At 37.9% G+C, this 18,156-nt stretch overlaps 1 protein-coding gene across 1 annotated transcript; it reads left to right on the forward strand.

The window, feature by feature from the left end:
- The first annotated feature begins 9,700 nt into the window (after positions 1 to 9,700).
- On the forward strand, positions 9,701 to 12,477 carry LOC130733556 (ferritin-2, chloroplastic-like). The gene is made up of 8 exons (XM_057585780.1): positions 9,701 to 10,080; positions 10,187 to 10,270; positions 10,927 to 10,987; positions 11,096 to 11,183; positions 11,694 to 11,755; positions 11,855 to 11,920; positions 12,067 to 12,130; positions 12,239 to 12,477. Exons 1-8 carry the CDS (start codon positions 9,815 to 9,817, stop codon positions 12,280 to 12,282), a joined length of 735 nt encoding a protein of 244 aa, XP_057441763.1. The 5' UTR covers positions 9,701 to 9,814; the 3' UTR covers positions 12,283 to 12,477.
- Positions 12,478 to 18,156: the final 5,679 nt, after the last annotated feature.

Here is an 18,156-nt window from a genome sequence, read left to right on the forward strand (position 1 = left end):
TGACGGCGACGAAGAGCCCCAACTACAGCCAGCTACCGCAACCCATGTCCTCGAAGACTCTCCCACAACCTCCACCGACACTCATGAAGAGGCTCTCCACTTCCACCTCTCCGACCACGCAGTGGAAGGTAAACCCTCCCTCAAGGCTCTCAAATTCCAGGGTTACGTTATGGGCCATCCAGTTGTGGTACTTGTGGACACGGGCAGCACCCATAATGTCATTCCACCCCGCCTAGCTACCTTCCTCCGCTTACCTACGATCCCCATTAGCAGCTTTCCCGTGATGGTAGGCAACGGAGCCAACTTAATTTGCTCAGGCTTTTGCCCAGGCACTGAGGTTATCCTCGAGGGCCACACTTTCCAGGTTCCGTTCCACCTTTTGGAGATTCAAGGAGCCGATGTCGTCTTGGGGCTGGAATGGTTATCCACTTTGGGTAGGGTGATCTCAGATTTCAGCATTCCCTCCATGACCTTCAATGTTAATGGTTCCCCCTGCACCCTTATTGGCCGACCCCAACAACCACCTTTACAAGCTTCTTTCCATACCCTCATTGTGTCATACAGACTCCATCGCTGAAATTCATACCGTTTCACTTATTCCAACAGCACCCACCTCTCCCACCTTCCTCACCCTCGACTCCTTGACCTCACCTCTCCCCAATATGGACCCCCAACTTCAGTCCCTTCTTACCAACTTTGAACAAGTTTTCTCCACTCCTCACGGCTTGCCACCCACCCGTTCCCATGACCACCACATCACCCTCATTCCAAACTCTCCACCAGTGAATGTTAGACCCTACCGCTACCCCCATTCCCAGAAAGAGGCTATGACTACCATCTTGTCGGATATGCTCCAAGAGGGAATTGTAGTCCCAAGCACCAGCCCCTACTCTTCTCCGGTTTTGCTCATCAAGAAAAAGGATGGTTCTTGGCGTTTCTGCGTCGATTACCGCAACCTCAATGCTATTACCGTCAAGGACAGATTCCCTATCCCCACCATTGATGAACTCTTGGACGAATTGAAGGGCGCAACTTACTTCTCCAAGCTGGATTTGCGTTCCGGGTTTCATCAAATCCGTGTGGCACACGAAGACACTCACAAGACCGCATTCCGCACCGTTGATGGACATTACGAATTTCTCGTGATGCCCTTCGGCCTCACCAACGCCCCTTCAACCTTCCAAGCCGCGATGAACGACCTCCTTCGCCCATACTTACGGCGGTTTGCTCTTGTCTTCTTTGATGATATTCTCATTTACAGTCCATCTTTCTCTACACACCTATCACACTTACACACCATTTTAACTGTCTTGTTGGATAACAAATTTTTTGCCAAATTGTCTAAATGCGTTTTTGGGGTTACCTCCGTCCACTACCTTGGTCATGTCATATCCACGACCGGTGTTAGCCCTGACCCTGCTAAGGTCCAGGCTATTATCGACTGGCCAACCCCTGGTTCCCTCACAGCACTTCGCGGTTTTTTGGGTCTGACTGGCTTTTACCGCCGGTTCATCAGAAATTACGCGGCCCATGCAGCGCCACTTACAAATCTCCTGAAACAGAGCAAAGAAGACAAACATGAGAAATTTGCTTGGAACCCCTTGGCAGAGAAATCATTCTCTCAACTCAAGGAGCTCATTACCTCAGCTCCAGTCTTGGCATTGCCGGATTTCCAACAACCTTTTGTCATTGAAACAGATGCCTCAGGGATCGCTGTGGGCGCGGTTTTGTCCCAGCAGAATCATCCGATTGCGTTTTTCAGCCGCAAATTGTCCTTGCACATGCAAAACCAGAGCACTTATGTGCGCGAAATGTATGCGGTAACTGAATCAGTCAAGAAGTGGCGCCAGTACCTCATAGGACACAAATTCAAAATATTCACGGATCAGCAAAGTTTGAAGCATCTCATGACACAAACTTTCCATACTCCTGAACAGTTGAAGTGGGCAACTAAATTAATGGGCTTTGATTATGAGATACACTACAAACCTGGCACAGAGAACAGAGTGGCTGATGCCTTGTCGCGCCGCCATACCCAGGACACCTCCTTGCTGGCTTCCTTCTCCTCTCAGGTTCCCTCCATCATTACTCAGCTTAAATCCTATTACACCTCTCCTGCTGGCTCAACACTACTTCAATCCTCCATCCCTCAACCAGAATTCAGCATTCGACATGGATTATTGCTCTACCGCGGAGGTCTCTTCCTTCCTGAACAGTTAAATCTCCGGGAAGCCATCATCTCTGAATTCCATTCTACCCCATCCGGAGGCCATTCCGGTATGAAGCCTACCCTTGCCCGCATAGCTGCCTCCTTCAACTGGCCCGGCCTACAAAGGGACACAAAAAACTTTATCAGCAATTGCATTCCTTCTCAGGAAAATAAATATGTTCCAGCCAAAAAGGGTGGCCTACTTCAACCCCTACCGTGCCCAGATCAGGTGTGGGAGGATATCTCCATGGATTTTATCACCGGACTTCCTCCGTCTCAAGGACACTCTGTCATATGGGTCGTCGTTGATCGCCTCAGTAAATCTGCCCACTTTGTAGGCTTGCCTGCTCATTACACCGCCGCATCTCTGGCTACTCGTTTCGCAGTGGAAATTTGCCGCCTCCATGGAATGCCACGCTCAATTGTGTCCGACAGGGACAAGCTTTTTCTCAGTCATTTTTGGCGCGACTTGTTCAGAGTCATGGGCACCAAGCTCCGATTCAGCTCTGCATATCATCCAGAAACCGACGGGCAAACCGAGGTTGTAAATCGCAGCCTTGAGACCTATCTTCGTTGTTTCGCCGGTGAACAACCACGGACTTGGTTCCGTTACCTCCACCTAGCGGAACTCTGGTACAACACCAGCTTCCACTCCTCAGCAGGCATGTCTCCATTCAAGGCCTTATACGGCCGCAATCCTCCGTCCATCCTCGACTATGTCGCCGGCAGCTCCACCATCCGCTCCCTGGATGAGTCCCTGCAACAACGTTCCATCATCTTAAAAACTCTCAAAGCTAATTTGTCAAGAGCCCAACAACGAATGAAATTCCAGAAAGATAAGAGTAGAAGGGACGTCACCTTCGACATCAATACCTGGGTACTCTTACGCCTTCAACCTTACAGGCAACAGAGTCTCGCTCGCCGCAGCAACAACAAGCTGGCCAAGCGCTATTATGGTCCGTTCAAGGTGGTGCGTCGCGTGGGCAAGGTGGCCTATGAATTGGAGCTTCCTCCTTCATCCCGGCTTCACCCAGTTTTCCACGCCTCCTTATTGAAACCTTTCAAAGGGGATCCAACTTCCTCCTTCTCGCCGCTGCCCCCTCTTGCCACGGACCTGTTTGCCGATGTGCCCGCCACCGTCGCCTTGCCGGCGCCATCGCCGAGAGACACCGCAACTCCATTTGTGGCCGGAGCTCCCGAGGCGCACAAAGAGGATGAAGTGGGACAAGGTGCTCTGTCATCTCAATCTAATGCTTCAGCAATCCCACCCTTTGTTTTTAATGACCCACGTGATCCCCTGCTGAACCAACATCACGCGTCACCACAAGGCCCCATCAATGCCACGTCTCCTTCTTCAAACCCTCATGCATCGAGTCCCACGCCGGTGTCCTCCAACACCAACTTAATTCTTTTCCCTCTTCCTAACCCGAAGGATGCTCCAATACCCGATCCGGGTCCAGTCACTGCTAGCCTTGCGGACAAGGCTCCTCTTAAGGGGAAGGGAATTGGTAGCTCTCTTCACATTGGGCCACAAGCCATCCTCTATGAACGGCCCAAACGAGTTGTCACAAGGCCCAGGAAGTTGGATGATTTTATCTAATTTAGTTTATTTGCTTTATCTTGTAAAAGGGACTAGGTCTAGAAGTTTCCTTCCAGTAGAATGATGACACTTGTAGGTCATCCAGCTAGCATAGAATCCCTTTTATAAATAATACTGTACGAGGATGGAAAGGAATCAATGAATATTCAGTAAATTTTCAATTCTTCTTGTCTTTATCTATCTTTTAGCTAGGGTTGCAATTTTCAAGAGCTATCATGCTCTTAGGAGCTTTTGGCCTAATTTACATGAGACTCATGTTAGGTCAGATTAAATTAACAAATAAATAAGGTTTAGGGTTTTTTAAAAACCAATTTAGTTAAAATGGCTAGGCATGACAATGGTTTCATCTGTGGGGACTTAATGACTTGTATTTTTGCTCATCTCTACTATAGTAAAAACAAGAAGGTAATAGTGAAATTGCATTCCCTCCCAGGGAGGAATGTACCGGTCACCATGAACGATGAAGAGGTCCACGAAAATGGCGATCACATGAAAATTGTGTATCAATCGCAACCCCAACAGCCCTCGGAGAAAGACGTTGTCCTTGTCGCTATAGCCCTCCACGATGGAGTCATTGCCACATTAAAACACAAATGTAGCACGAGGGAGAGCATGATCGGGTGCAAATAGTGTCTCCGCATAATATATTGAGCGTAGCCTAAGGTTATGGTGAACCACTATAAATATCGTGTGTCATTCTTCTTTCCTTTATCTTGTTATTTGATTATATTAACTTAAAGTACGAGTAGAAGCTGAACTGAGTTTATGCATATTATTTTGAACTTAAACATTTTAATAAAATAACAATAATTAACTACTTTCAAAAAAACAATAATTAACTGAATCAAATAAACTAGATACTGTCTAGAAATAAAGTAACTAAATATAATCTTAAAATAACTAGATATGATTTTAAATTAATTAAATAAAATATCTCTTTTTTTTTTTGGTCAAAAAATAAAATATCTCTAAATTAACTAGACGTAATTGGACATTCATTTAGGCTTGTTGATGGATGTTTCGGGCCTATCACATGTAAAGGAAGGGAAGACCCAATGGGCTATCAGTGCCTCCATCTCTAAAAGTGGCCTTGTCCTCGAGGCCCATGTGGCGATCCAAGGAATCTCAGTCAGATAGGGAGGAAAGGTGGTTGATTTGAATCAACGACTTGAAGTTGAAGAAGTGAGGGAAGTATTGACCAAAAAAAAAGTGAGGGAAGATATCATCCATATAAAGGATAAAATTATATCATACATGTGGCTGAATGAAAGTTTGTGTTAGGGGTGTACACCGGTCGGTTTCGGACGGGTTCGGGCCAAAAAAGCTCAAACCGACCAAAACCGACCACCATGGATACTGGACCGTCACCGTCCGATTAGCCAATCGGTTTTCTCGGGTTCCGGGTTGGGCGGATTGCGGGTTACTCGGGCGGGTTCATCCAGTTACCCATTCAGATCTTAAAAAAATTTGGCAAAAAAGAAGAGAATATGAGAGGGGGAACCAGATGCAGAGAATACATTGAGATCTAGATGAAAGTGAAAAATAGAAAGATGAAAGAGAGAGATCGAAAGTTGGTGTCGCACCGCAATTGTGCTTCAACTCGAAAGTCTTGCTGGGGGTGAGGGGCAGCTGCGTGATTAGAAGAAGAAAGTTGGATTGTCAAGCATGCATAAATGACTGCCATGGTTTAGAAGCTCTAACGGTGGAGCATACAGCACACCCACCACAACATCCATCTCTTTACTTTGATCAAAAATGTGCCCTTACTTTTAGTATTATACATAGATAATTAATAAATGAGTTTGCAGCTTTATGCACGTTTTTGGAGAAAGAAATACATATTAAGATGTGTTTGCAGCTATAGCTAGGGGAGAAAGGTTTATAGGCACAGTAGCTACATGTAGTAAAAGTAATGGACGAAGTGACACAAAGAGAGTAAGTACACGGTTAATTATATTAAATGATTTTGATATCACAGCCTTTGAGAAAATATGAGAGGTTATGCCTGCATCAGAGCTATATAGGTACTCAAATCACATGCCTATAGGCTATAGAGTAGACTACTACATGAACAGGTATGATTAAGATAGGGAGCGGTCGGGTCGGACACCGTCGGAATTTTTTTTCAATATCCGCACCCGACCGTGATAACCGTGTCAAACCACCTTTTTTTCACCCAAATAACCCGTTATCCGACCCGACCTACCCATTTGCACATAAAAAAATTCGGGTTTTTCGGTTTTCGGGCGGGTCACGGGTTGGTGGACAGCCCTACTTTGTGTTATGGTAGTACTCACAAAGATGCAAGTAAGAAACCAGTTTGAATTGTCTCCAACAAAACAGTACAGGAGATAGGTCTCTAGCCAGTTAATTAATGACCTCCATTTTTCCATTTGTTTTTCAGGATGATACGTCGAATTGAATCAAAAGTGATAGAAGGGATCTCTCTCCTGACTGTAGCATAAGTTTTGATAAATTAAAAAGAAGAATTCAAAGAAAGAGTTTACATGGACAAGTATGCTTATTAGTTTTTACATTTCTTAAGTTCATGTAATGCTTGAACATGATTTTACTTTTTATAAGGATTTCTTAAACATTAGAAAAATGTTTTAAATAGTTTTTTAGAGTTTTGAAAAATATGGATAACAAGTTTAATTAAGTAATAAATTACCACCACAATTAAGAGTTTGGGAACATATGAGTTGGAAAAAGAAAGGTTTAGGGATTAATTCTTAGAAGGTGTAATTTATCTTTTTGATGAACTAAAAAAATTACAACCACGATAACCAATTTTCGATCGTGAGTGATATTACCTCCTTTTGTTTTTGTTAAAATCATCTGAGCATTTTTTTTGGGTCAAGATCCATTGAGCATGAGTGCTATCTTGTACTCCCTCCGGTCCTATTTATAAGCAACAACAAAAAAATTCACATAGTTTAAAAAATGTAGTTAAACTAGATAAAATGCATTAAATTTGTCTTAAATTAAAATGAACTTCCAAAATTACCCTTTGTTATTAGTGTTGGAAAGTGGAAAAGAGAGAGAATAATTAATGAGACACATTTTACAAGTTAGAATTAATAAGGGCATCATTGGAAAAAATTAATTAATATAGCTCAAACTTTCATTTGGTTCTTATAAAAAGGACCAAGATTTTTCTTCTCTTTCATGCTTATAAATAGGACCGGAGGGAGTATATAACACGAGCCCAGGCAGTCAGTATCTTTTATCTATTTCTTTTTTTTTTTTTTTTGGTCACTGATCTATTTCTTAGTTTCACCAAAAAAAATTGTATTGGGCTGTGCCAATTAAACAGCTCTTGGTGACAAATTGATCCCAACGGATCCTGTGGGTTAGTGGCAAGTCTATTATAGGCCCGTTTGTCTCTGATTAGTAAATAATCACTTATTTTGGAAACTTTTTTTTTATAAGCACTTATTTTGGAAACATAAACAAGTGTGTAATTTTGAGCTCTTTGTGTATACTTTGGATGAAAAGTAAAAAAAAAAAAAAGCAGAAACCTGATTGTTTAGTGTCTACTAGCTATTTCTAGTAGCTTTTTAAAACAATCAATATTTTTAGTGGAATTGTAAGGTGAAAAGTAATTTTTATGTTCGTAAATAAATATAAATTAATTTTTACTTTTCAATAAATCTCTTAAAATGAAATCAAATTTTTGGGACCAAAATTAGAGCTATGGAGTTAAAAATTGTTTTAAACAAGTGTATCTGTACCTATCATAAACTTAAAAATTGAGGTGGAGGAGGAGAGAGATAGGAAGAAAAGAAAAAGTAAGAGAGAGAGAAAATATGAGATGTGATAGATGTTAAGAGGAGAGAGATAGAAATAAAAATAGGTAAAAATGAAGTGTTTAAAACATGAGGTGTGTATATATCATTGTTGGTCGACATGTTATATATATGCCCACATGGGGACACTGAATCATAGCCACGTCTCACATTTCAGTACAGCAGTTGAATTAGTAGTTTATATTGTGATTGTGATTTGATCTCTTTCTAAACCCTTTATGGTTGTAGGCTTGTGGCTGGCACTTATCTTCACACTGATCCTGATAAGCATCGATGAATAATGTTTGTTGAACACTATTCATGAGCACCCAATTGAGAGAAAAAGAAATGTAAAAGAGATAAATAAATAATAGATGTCATCCGATATAGTGTATATAAACTAAAAAATGAACCCGTATAGCTTTTTTTATATTGACATTGCATTATAATTAAACTCAATTTTTATGTATTACAATCTTCCATATTTTTTAACAATATTAGTAGATTAATGTAAAAGTCAAGTTATAAGAAACTATAAAATAATGAAACCAAATTATGGAGAGAGGTGGGTAAATATGATAGTTATCCTAATAACAAAGGGCAAAACAACTACAAAAACACCAATATACCAATGAAATTCAAAATCCAAGAGGTAAACCAGATGTTCTAAATTTCCCACTCGCCTATTTAAATTTCAATCAATTTTCCTTAAGGAAATAAGCTAACCTCATTTAGCTCTGCTAACATGCTTCATGGAAGGCAGTCCTTTAATTGTGTCATTACACTCTAAACCTCATATGATCATATAGTCTAATAGTGGATGGTGGATCTGGTGGTCGTAGAAAGAGGTTGCAAGTGGTTGGTGATCATGACAGTGGTGAAGGGTGAGAGTGGGTATTGCGCGATGTCTGGTGCGGTGGTCGCGGCCATGTGCGAAGGTTAATGTGGATAAGGAGGATAGTCACGACAACGGGAAACAATTTTGCTGGAGGTGACTGAGAGACCATGGAGGAAGAAAGAAGAAGAGGGGGAATCACACTAAAATAAGAAGAAGAAAAATCACTCATTTTGATAATTTGATAGAAAACCCACTTATTACTGGGAGGAAACATACCATGGATAACGGGAAGACTCTCTAAATGAGGAACAACAACGTAGAGGATAAGACCCTCAACGGGGGAGCTGCTGGCCGAGAAAAGACAAACAAATGCTAAACACAACATTTTCTGTTATTATTCTTATGTACTAAAAAAATATAAAAGTAGCAACAAATGCTAAACACAACATTTTCTGTTATTATTCTTATGTACTAAAAAAATATAAAAGTAGCAAAGAGTTAATTGAATTTAAAAAAATTATTTCAGGACAAAAGTAAAATTATAATCTACAACATAAGTTACACTTTATTCCTTATTAATATTATAAGTCGTTTTTTGTGAATTTTTTTTTTCTAAATGTGAGTTACTCTCTAACATTTATGAAGTATTTAATATGAAAGATATAACAAAATAAAAAAAAATATTAACTTATAAAGAAAATTTAAACCAAAGTAGAGAGATAAATTTATTGAATATGTAAGCTTTTAAATAAGAGTAATTTATGAAATTTAATAAAACATTTTACATATTTATTGTTAGTGATTATTTTCCCCTCCGACCTTGCGCCAACTTTCGAACATGGGATTGCCACAATATTTATTTTCCCTATTCTTTTTTTTTGAACGTATTTTTCCTAATCTTAAAAATTAGGTTAAAATGACTTATAAATAAGATTATATGTAATTAAAATCTCACATAAAACATTTTTTAACATTCTGGATTCTATATATTAACACATGATCCTCTTCATTTTGATACGTTGCTAGATATGGCCAACCATCAATAATAAGTTCCACTTATTTTTGTTCTAATGAATCAATAAGCTCCACTTAAATAAATTCAATTGGACCAAAAAAGAATCCAAACTTTTCATTCCACAAATAGATAATCATACCCACCTAGACCTAGAACACGAGCACGCCACGCGCCCATCCCTAACACCAAATCTCAACCCTCCACGTATCACCCAATCCAACGGTCCTCATTCCACCAATCTCCCAATAAAATCTGACTCACACTGAAACTGAATCTCTCTACTCCGCCGTGAAATTCTCCTCCTCCGCCGTCTCGAATTCCGCTCCTCCGTCGAAATCCCTAACAAACAATCACGCACATCATCATGCTTCTCAAAGCCGCTGTTGCTCTTCCTTCTTCCACCTTCAACGCCGACCGTTCGATTCCGTTTCACCGCCATAACGCGAACACCGTGGTGGTTTGCGCCGCCACCAAAGGCGCCAGCAACAACCGCGCCCTCACCGGCGTGCTGTTTGAGCCGTTTGAAGAGGTGAAGAAGGAGCTCGATCTCGTTCCTACCCTCCCTCAATCCTCCCTCGCTCGCCAGAAATACCATGACGATTCTGAAGCTGCGGTTAACGAACAAATCAAGTTCGTTCCTCTCTCTCTCTCTCTCTCAATTGGTTTCAACTTTCAATTGATTTTTGAATTTTTCTGATTTATTCAATATTTTTGCATTTTTTGGTTGTTTGTGCAGTGTGGAGTACAATGTCTCATACGTTTACCATGCGATGTATGCATACTTCGATAGGGACAATGTTGCGCTCAAGGGTCTTGCTAAGTAAGTAAAATTTTCAATGTTTTCAGGTTCTTTTACAGATTTTTCTTTCTAATTTTGTCTGTGGTGATTGAATGATTGTTATTACGAGTAGAGTGGATGATATGGAGAAATGTTTCGCTCAAAGCTTAGATTTTTTTACTGATTTGTTGGTGTCAGTTTGTATGCAGCAAGTTAGGAAATCATGTTAGAAATGGTCCTGGTTTGATTTTGGTTGAGGTGTTACTCATGAATTGCTGGTTTTTAGGAGTTTAGTTAGTTTGAATTAATCTGAATTCTATTTTAGTAGTATAAAGGTTTTAACTTTTGGTAGTAGCAATAAAAAGATATTATTTTTCCTCTGCCCATTACCTCTGCAATATTATTTGGAGAATAACATTGGGTAATTTATATGATAGCCAAAAAAAGCATGCTTAGGGTCACATACGCTTCAATAAGATTAACCGAACACTTATTGAAAAATCAAATTCAGAAGAGTTTATAGGTAGCCACATCTTGCTTGGGTTTAACTTATGATTTATGAAATAAGCTCTCTTTCAAACAGATCCTGTAAGGTTTTTTTTTTTTTTTTACTTAATACATGATGTGCTATGTGAAAGAGTTTTGTTATCGTTGTTAGAGGGATTATTAATGATAGTGGTTTTCTGGTTTGTTTACAGCTTTTTTCAGAAATCAAGTGTAGAGGAAAGAGAGCATGCTGAGAAGTTGATGGAATATCAGGTGTTTGGCTTTGGCTTGATTTAGTAGCATGCATATCTTTTTAATTTTATCCAATGATGTTGAATTCCGATTCTGATTGTCTATGTTGCTGCAATTTTTTGTTTTCAGAACAAACGTGGTGGGAAAGTGAAGTTGCAGTCTATAGTGATGCCGCTTTCTGAGTTTGACCATGCAGATAAGGGAGATGCGCTGCATGGTTAGTGTCTATGCCCTCTTCTTTATTGAATATTTTCAGTTCAGATCGTGTGTTCTGTAATTGATAATAGAATTTGTTTATTGTTTCTGATTGTCCTGCATTTATCCGAATCTAAAGTATGACATGTGTGCATTGTTTTATGGATCAAACTCCCGTGATTTCTGATTTTAAATTGGATATCGGTTATATGCTTGAATAAGGTTCTGGATACGTAGATGTTCTCTAATCATTTGCAGGACGGCCCTGTCTACTAATGAGATATTCTGTTCAATAAATGAAATTGTGATTTCAAATTACTTTTATGTTGTTTATGTCTGCATTTGATTAGTTATTTGAAAGTACTTTCCACTGTTTATTCCAAAATGATAAACCCAAATGAGAGGTTATTATGTAACACATGATGTAGAAGTCAACTAGTACAAATGCTCCTCCCATCTTTAAGCTTTGCCTAATGAACTTCTCAACTGGATTCTCTAGTTATTAGAACTGAAAATTTTCCCCTTATTGCAGCAATGGAACTCGCTCTGTCATTGGAGAAGCTAGTGAGTGAAAAGCTCCTTAACTTGCACAATGTAAGACAAAGTTTGTTGGACTTAAGTTTTTATTGTATGTGCATTGTTTCATTGGTCTCGTTCATGTTGACATTGACTGATATTGTTTCATCTTGACAGGTTGCCTCAAAGACTGGTGACGTGCAGTTGGCAGACTTTGTGGAAAGTGAGTTTTTGGTTGAACAGGTATGTAAGAATTTGGTCTTGTGACTAACAAACAATACATACATCCAGTCTAAGATTATACATAATTATGTGTTATGCATTGCATTTGGTGAAACAAAGCTTAATCGACCCAAACTCTGCTCTTATGTTTTTTTGTTTCTTTATAGGTGGAAGCCATTAAAAAAATCTCAGAGTATGTTGCTCAGCTTAGGCTAGTGGGTAAAGGACATGGTAAGAATTATCCAATTTTACTTCATGCATCTAATTTTTCCTTACCTATGGTTTTTAATGAACAAAAAATTCTGAGCTAATTTCGTATCTTCATTGATGAACTTTCAGGTGTCTGGCACTTTGATCAGATGCTGCTCCATGAAGCAGCTTGATTACATTTTCAACCTTTCTAGTCATTGCATCTTGTTCATCTAGGTGACTGCTCTAGTGAGGAAGGAGCCTCAAGCTTGATGATTACATTTTCTTTCTTTCTAGTCATTGTATCTTGTTAATCTAGATGGAGTCTTTAGCTAGAATCTGGAACTAAGTTATGGCAGAACTAAATAAATGTGGACTGGTTTTGGTCACTGCTATTCTACTGTTTATTTACTGGCTGATCCGTGATTATTTGCTTAATGCTTATTGCTTTCACTTGACAGTTCGGACCAAGATTTAGTGCATGTTTGCAAACTAAATTATGGTGCACAAAAATTAATGGAAGTTGCTTTTGTTAATGGTGTGATTTTAGCATCACGTTGAGCCTATTTAAATAATACTCCCCACATTACCCCTTTTGACATTTCGTTTAAGTATTTTTCTGGTGTTAAATGCCTTCCAGAATCTATGAAAAGGGCATGCTAATACTGAGAAAAGTATATACCAAAGCCCTCAAATTCTACCTCCTCTTGCCAAAGCCTTGCTTTCTCTCACACACCCCCTCTTAGGCTCTTACTTTCGTTTTCTTTGTCTCTTCACTCTGTTAATTTCTTCCGTTTAATTTTTGTCTCTTCACTATTCTTTATCAATTTAATTCACTTGAAATATGTTTCACTCGCCTATCAACATCTTTCCGTTAGCAGCCCTCTAGCTAGGGATGGCAATGGGTAGGGTCTGGGTAGGGTACTATAGTACCCATCCCCATACCCGCGTTTTAAAAAATTACCCGTACCCGTCCCCATACCCGCGTGGGTAGCAACTTGAATGCCCGTCCCGTACCCTATGGGTACCTATATGCCCGTACCCGTGCCCATTACCCGCAATTTAGCTAACCAAAATATATTTTTCACTATTTTTGTTAATAGAAAACAAAAAATACAACTAACTTTTTAAATAAAAAACACTAATATAAATACAAAAGATTATCTACGTAACAAATAAAATCATTCAACTAAGAATATATTTTTTTAGAACGAATAAACAAGAAAGATATAACTTAATTTTTAATTTTGGATTTATAATATAGTCCTAAAGTTGTAGGTTATTAACTTACTAATTTTAAAAATAAATTGGAGTAAATTAACAATGATTATGAATACTTTAAATAGTCACCTATTTTTTAAAATAAGTGAGTTTGAAAGCTATAGCTTAAGTTAATTTGTTCATATAATACTAAATAATAATAATAATATGTGTGTGCGGGTATGGGGCGGGTTGGGTACTATAGTACCCATACCCGCACCCATACCCAATACTTTTTGCGGGTAATTATCCATACCCAACCCCATACCCATCTAGCGGGTTTTTACCCTACCCATAGTGGATATTTTTTGCGGGTACCCTATGAGTCCGAGACCCATTGCCATCCCTACCTCTAGCCCAGCCAAAATTACTAATAACACACAATTTGTTTTACATTTTTTTTAATTTTAAAAACTACTATTTAAATTAATAAAAAACACATACACTTTTGCACACATTTTAAAATAAAAATGTAAATACCATTTGCACTTCCAATTTCCAGAACATAAAAACTCCATAAGTTTATGTAACTAAATCTTGTATTCCAAAAGTTCAAATTTCTGAAGTGTAAAACAAATAAACTTCCGGAAGCTAAATTTCCATAACAGCAAATCTAGTTTCCGGGCGATGAATTCGTGGAAGCCTATTCGTTTTGCACTCGCGGAAGCTGAATTTTGGTGTTCTGGAAGTTGAATTTCAATACTTTTAGAGATTGATCTTCTGAAACACAAAAACTTAGTTTTCATAAGTTGAGTAAGTTTCTTTTTTCACTTTGAAACATGAACTTCCGGAAAGTAAACTTATGTATTCCAGGAGTTGAACCAACGGAAGTGCAAAATGCACTTTCAGAAGTTGAACGTCCAAAACACAAAAATTTAACTTGCAGAAATTGAGTTTTCTGTATTGCTCGAAGTCACTTATATTTTAGGCAAAAATTTGATTAAGGTGTGCAACTATCATTTGAAGGGTGTGTAAAAAAAATATTGGGTCAAACTAGTAAAATTTAAGTACACAGGTAAATTGGCTAAAGTGATTGCTCTTGTGGGTTGGCCCGAATGGATTGTTGATAATATGTTGATTCATTCATATTTCATTTTTTATTTTCATTCACTTTCTTTTCTTATTTCTCTCAATTATTCCTATCACATCATATATTATAATTTCCAATTTTCTCTTGTTTTTTCATCATCTTACTAAGTTAAGTGTATTTGGAATGTCAACTAAACAGTATTCTCGGGCATGGCACTACTTATCCATAATATTTTTGAAAAATAATTTTAGACATCCGCATAGTGCAGACATCCAACAGACACTCTGAGTGAACAATGAATGTCTGCACTATTTGTATGTCTCAGTATCATTATCAGAATCGTTATTATTCAATTTTCCTTATAGAAAATGGATCCACCAACTAGTCTAGTGGTAAACAAACTAGATTCGTAAAAATGAAAATATAAGTTAAAATCTCAAAAAATATATTTGTAGAAAGACATTTACAATCATTTCATGAACGGGTAACTACAAGATATCAAAGACAAAATAAAAAGTACAGAATCTGCAAATGGGAGTTGGTAACTGGGATTGGCGTGCCAAGTACTAGAGAATCAAGCAAGAGGAACACACCAATTGCGTTGGCTAAGGGTTCCTATCACACGCTATTTTTCACCTTGAAAAGAAGGACATCTTACTCATTGACAAGAATAGCCCCATTGCCTTCACTCTTGTATTCCCCTATAAAACCTGTCAGTTCTCTGGTATGTTAATTCCTCTATGCAATTGAAGACTCATTTGCACTTAGCATATTAGTGGGTGGTATGTGCTGGTTTTGAGATTACAACTATGATAAGCAGTTCTATATATTCCAATTAATTACTTGCACATTTCCTTAGAGAATGAACTTATTTGAACACATTTCTGCTTCTAGTTTCACTTTCTTCTTTCTAGGAGAGTAAAATTTTGAGTTTCACTACTGGATTCTAACTATTTCTCTTACTGGTTTTGTGACTTTTTCACAAATTTGTTTCCTGTTTCTTGTACATCACTGGTAATTTGGGTAGTTTTTTTTTTATGTTTAGCTTATCATAACATTGGCATCTGAAAATTAAACACTATGATTGTGAATAACCACAGAAATCAATACTGCAGAGTAGATGGATTCACAAGGTAGGAAGAGGGAGGAAAATACAATGCCAGTGGAGCTTGCAATCCAGAGGGAGCTCGCATATAGGAGGAAGATAGCAGCATCCAATTCCACTAAACAGACTCTTCCTGTGCAGGTGATGATATCTTATTTTATCTTCAGCTATATGTTTGTTTCTCTTTGCCTTACATGACATTTTCATAACATGATTATTTTATAAAAGCTAATTTTCCTTATGGTACTCCATATTGAAAAATACTTGAGTTTGTATAGTTGTCAGGAAAAGACTGAAAGTTCTTGATTAATGTGATGATCATATATTCAAATCATATATATATCTGGAGTTTTGACATGAAAAAATTATAGGACTTAACAAATTGAAAATCAAGGATGTGGAGGGTTTTTTAATATACATTTTCAGTCTTATACTATTATGCAGCTCTTCTGAGCCAAACTTAATTTCTGTGTGTCAATCTAAATTTATTTTCAGGCTAAACCTTCGAATCAAGCTTCCCACCAAATGCCATTGTCATCAGGTCCAAGTTCAAAGCAATTTTCAGGTCCAAATCTTTCAGGAACTAAGAGGAAGGAGTTTCCAACAAGCAGTGTTCATCAATATCCTCATCAGCATCCGCGGCCATTTCATGGCGGTCTCAATCACAAAGAGAAAGCAGAGGATTTATACTGCAAAATCTGCCAAGTATCTTGCGCAAGTCCGTTCAGCCTCAAGCAACATTTAATAGGTCAAAAGCACAAGGAAAAATTGCAAGAGAAGGGCAAAAGAGAGGGTGGAAGCCAAGAGAGGCAATGGTGTGAAATTTGTAAAGTTTCATGTATGAATGAAGACTTGCTCCATATGCATTTTCAAGGTCAAAAGCATAAGGCTAAATTGCAGGACTTGAAAATTAGAAAGCAAGATGGAGAGGTTCCAAATAAGCAGCAAAGATGGTGTGGATTATGCAAACTGTGGTGTGTTAATGAGTTTTCCTTCAACCAGCATCTTCAAGGCAAAAAGCACATCATTCAGTTGCATGCTATGGAGAAAGGAAAAGAAAAAGAAAAGTAGCAATCACATTTTGATGGAAGACTACAAGTACTCTATAACAGTAGTTATAAGCATGTGTAGCAACTAGCAAGAGTGACTCAGTTATGGAAACCTTTGTTTAGGTCCACTTTAATTAGTAATTACACTAGTTCTAATGCTAATTTTAGCATTTGTCAACATTAATTTTATCAATTATAGTGGTTAATATACGTCCCACCGTGGTCCCTACCAAAGGCCAACAGTTCTCTAAATGAGGTTATCTCTACACTTACAATAAGGTTTTTTCGTGTGAGTTCAAGTAAGTCCCTAACAATTCGGTAACTTGTAAAGCAGACTTCTCATTCTAGAAACTGAAACTCCTATTTAGCAAGTTTAGCGGACCTAAACATCTTCAAAGCAGGCCATGTAGGGTTCAAAGTCTTCTCCTTGAATCATGGTTTCCCACTTTCCGATACCCGAAATTCTTGTAAGTCTCTCCTTTTTGTAATCTGTTGTTTTAAGAGATACTGAAATTCTCATTTTTATTATGATTGTAAATTTTCTACTATCTTTTTGTCCTTCACGTTTGATATTAATGAATGCTGAAAAAAAAGAGAATGTAGCGGATGTGTAACTTCAGAAAATGGTTAAGTGATTTAGAAAATGCAGAACATACATATACAAAACATCAGGAGCTTCACTTGACTTTGAACAATCAGTTGATGAGTTCTTTACGAACATCAAGTTGCCATTGCCAGCAAAAGTTAGTACATGTTTGGTTCCATATTTGAAATTTAAGTTATACATTAAAATCACGTAAAAATTGAAATCATAATTTACAATATGTTCTCCCCTAACATGCTTTGGAGTGGCGAGATGTATGTTGGATATTCATACATGCACATTGTATAAGTTAAAACTCATGATACTTGTTGGATATTCATACATGCCATGGACGAGTAGCAAGTTTGTGATAATAACAGCTTAATATGAAAAGCTACTCAATCTATCTTCTTAAAATATGAACGGATTTTTGGTGTTCTAATATCATCCGACGAATGATCATAATGACTAGAAGGTTCGTTTATTAATGTTAAAATGAAATGGCCTATCAATTTCTCTTTATATAAACCTTTCATTTTGAAATCATCACTATATATCCATTTATAATATACATAAAAACTAAAATTAATTCAATGAAAATTACTACATTCCTTATGACCTCGAAGGTTAGTAAAGCATAGAACTACAAAACAAATTCTCATAATGCTTTAACTTGAAAAAGTTCGTTTAATAGTTTCACATTTTAGGATGAAATTAAAAAATTAAAAAGCAATACTTTCTAAAAAACAAAAATTGGAGATGCAAAAATGATATTTTGCAACGAATTTATCAAATATGTCAATTGGCAAGAAAGATCATCTATAACATTCACACAAATTCCAGCAAAAGCAATATTGAGGACACTAAATATTTTGGTTGAATGAACATTAAGGACCCGTTTTCAGCTTTGCAAAAGATCATTCAGACTATACCTTTTTGATAGAAAATACTAGGTACTAAACAACCATTACTCATTTGCAGAACAATCCCATTTCACGAGCAAGGGTGGAACTTGCTACCAAGCAGACTAGAAACGAAATA

This window comes from Lotus japonicus, chromosome 1, assembly GCF_012489685.1.
Source record: "Lotus japonicus ecotype B-129 chromosome 1, LjGifu_v1.2".
Lineage (NCBI taxonomy): Eukaryota > Viridiplantae > Streptophyta > Magnoliopsida > Fabales > Fabaceae > Lotus > Lotus japonicus.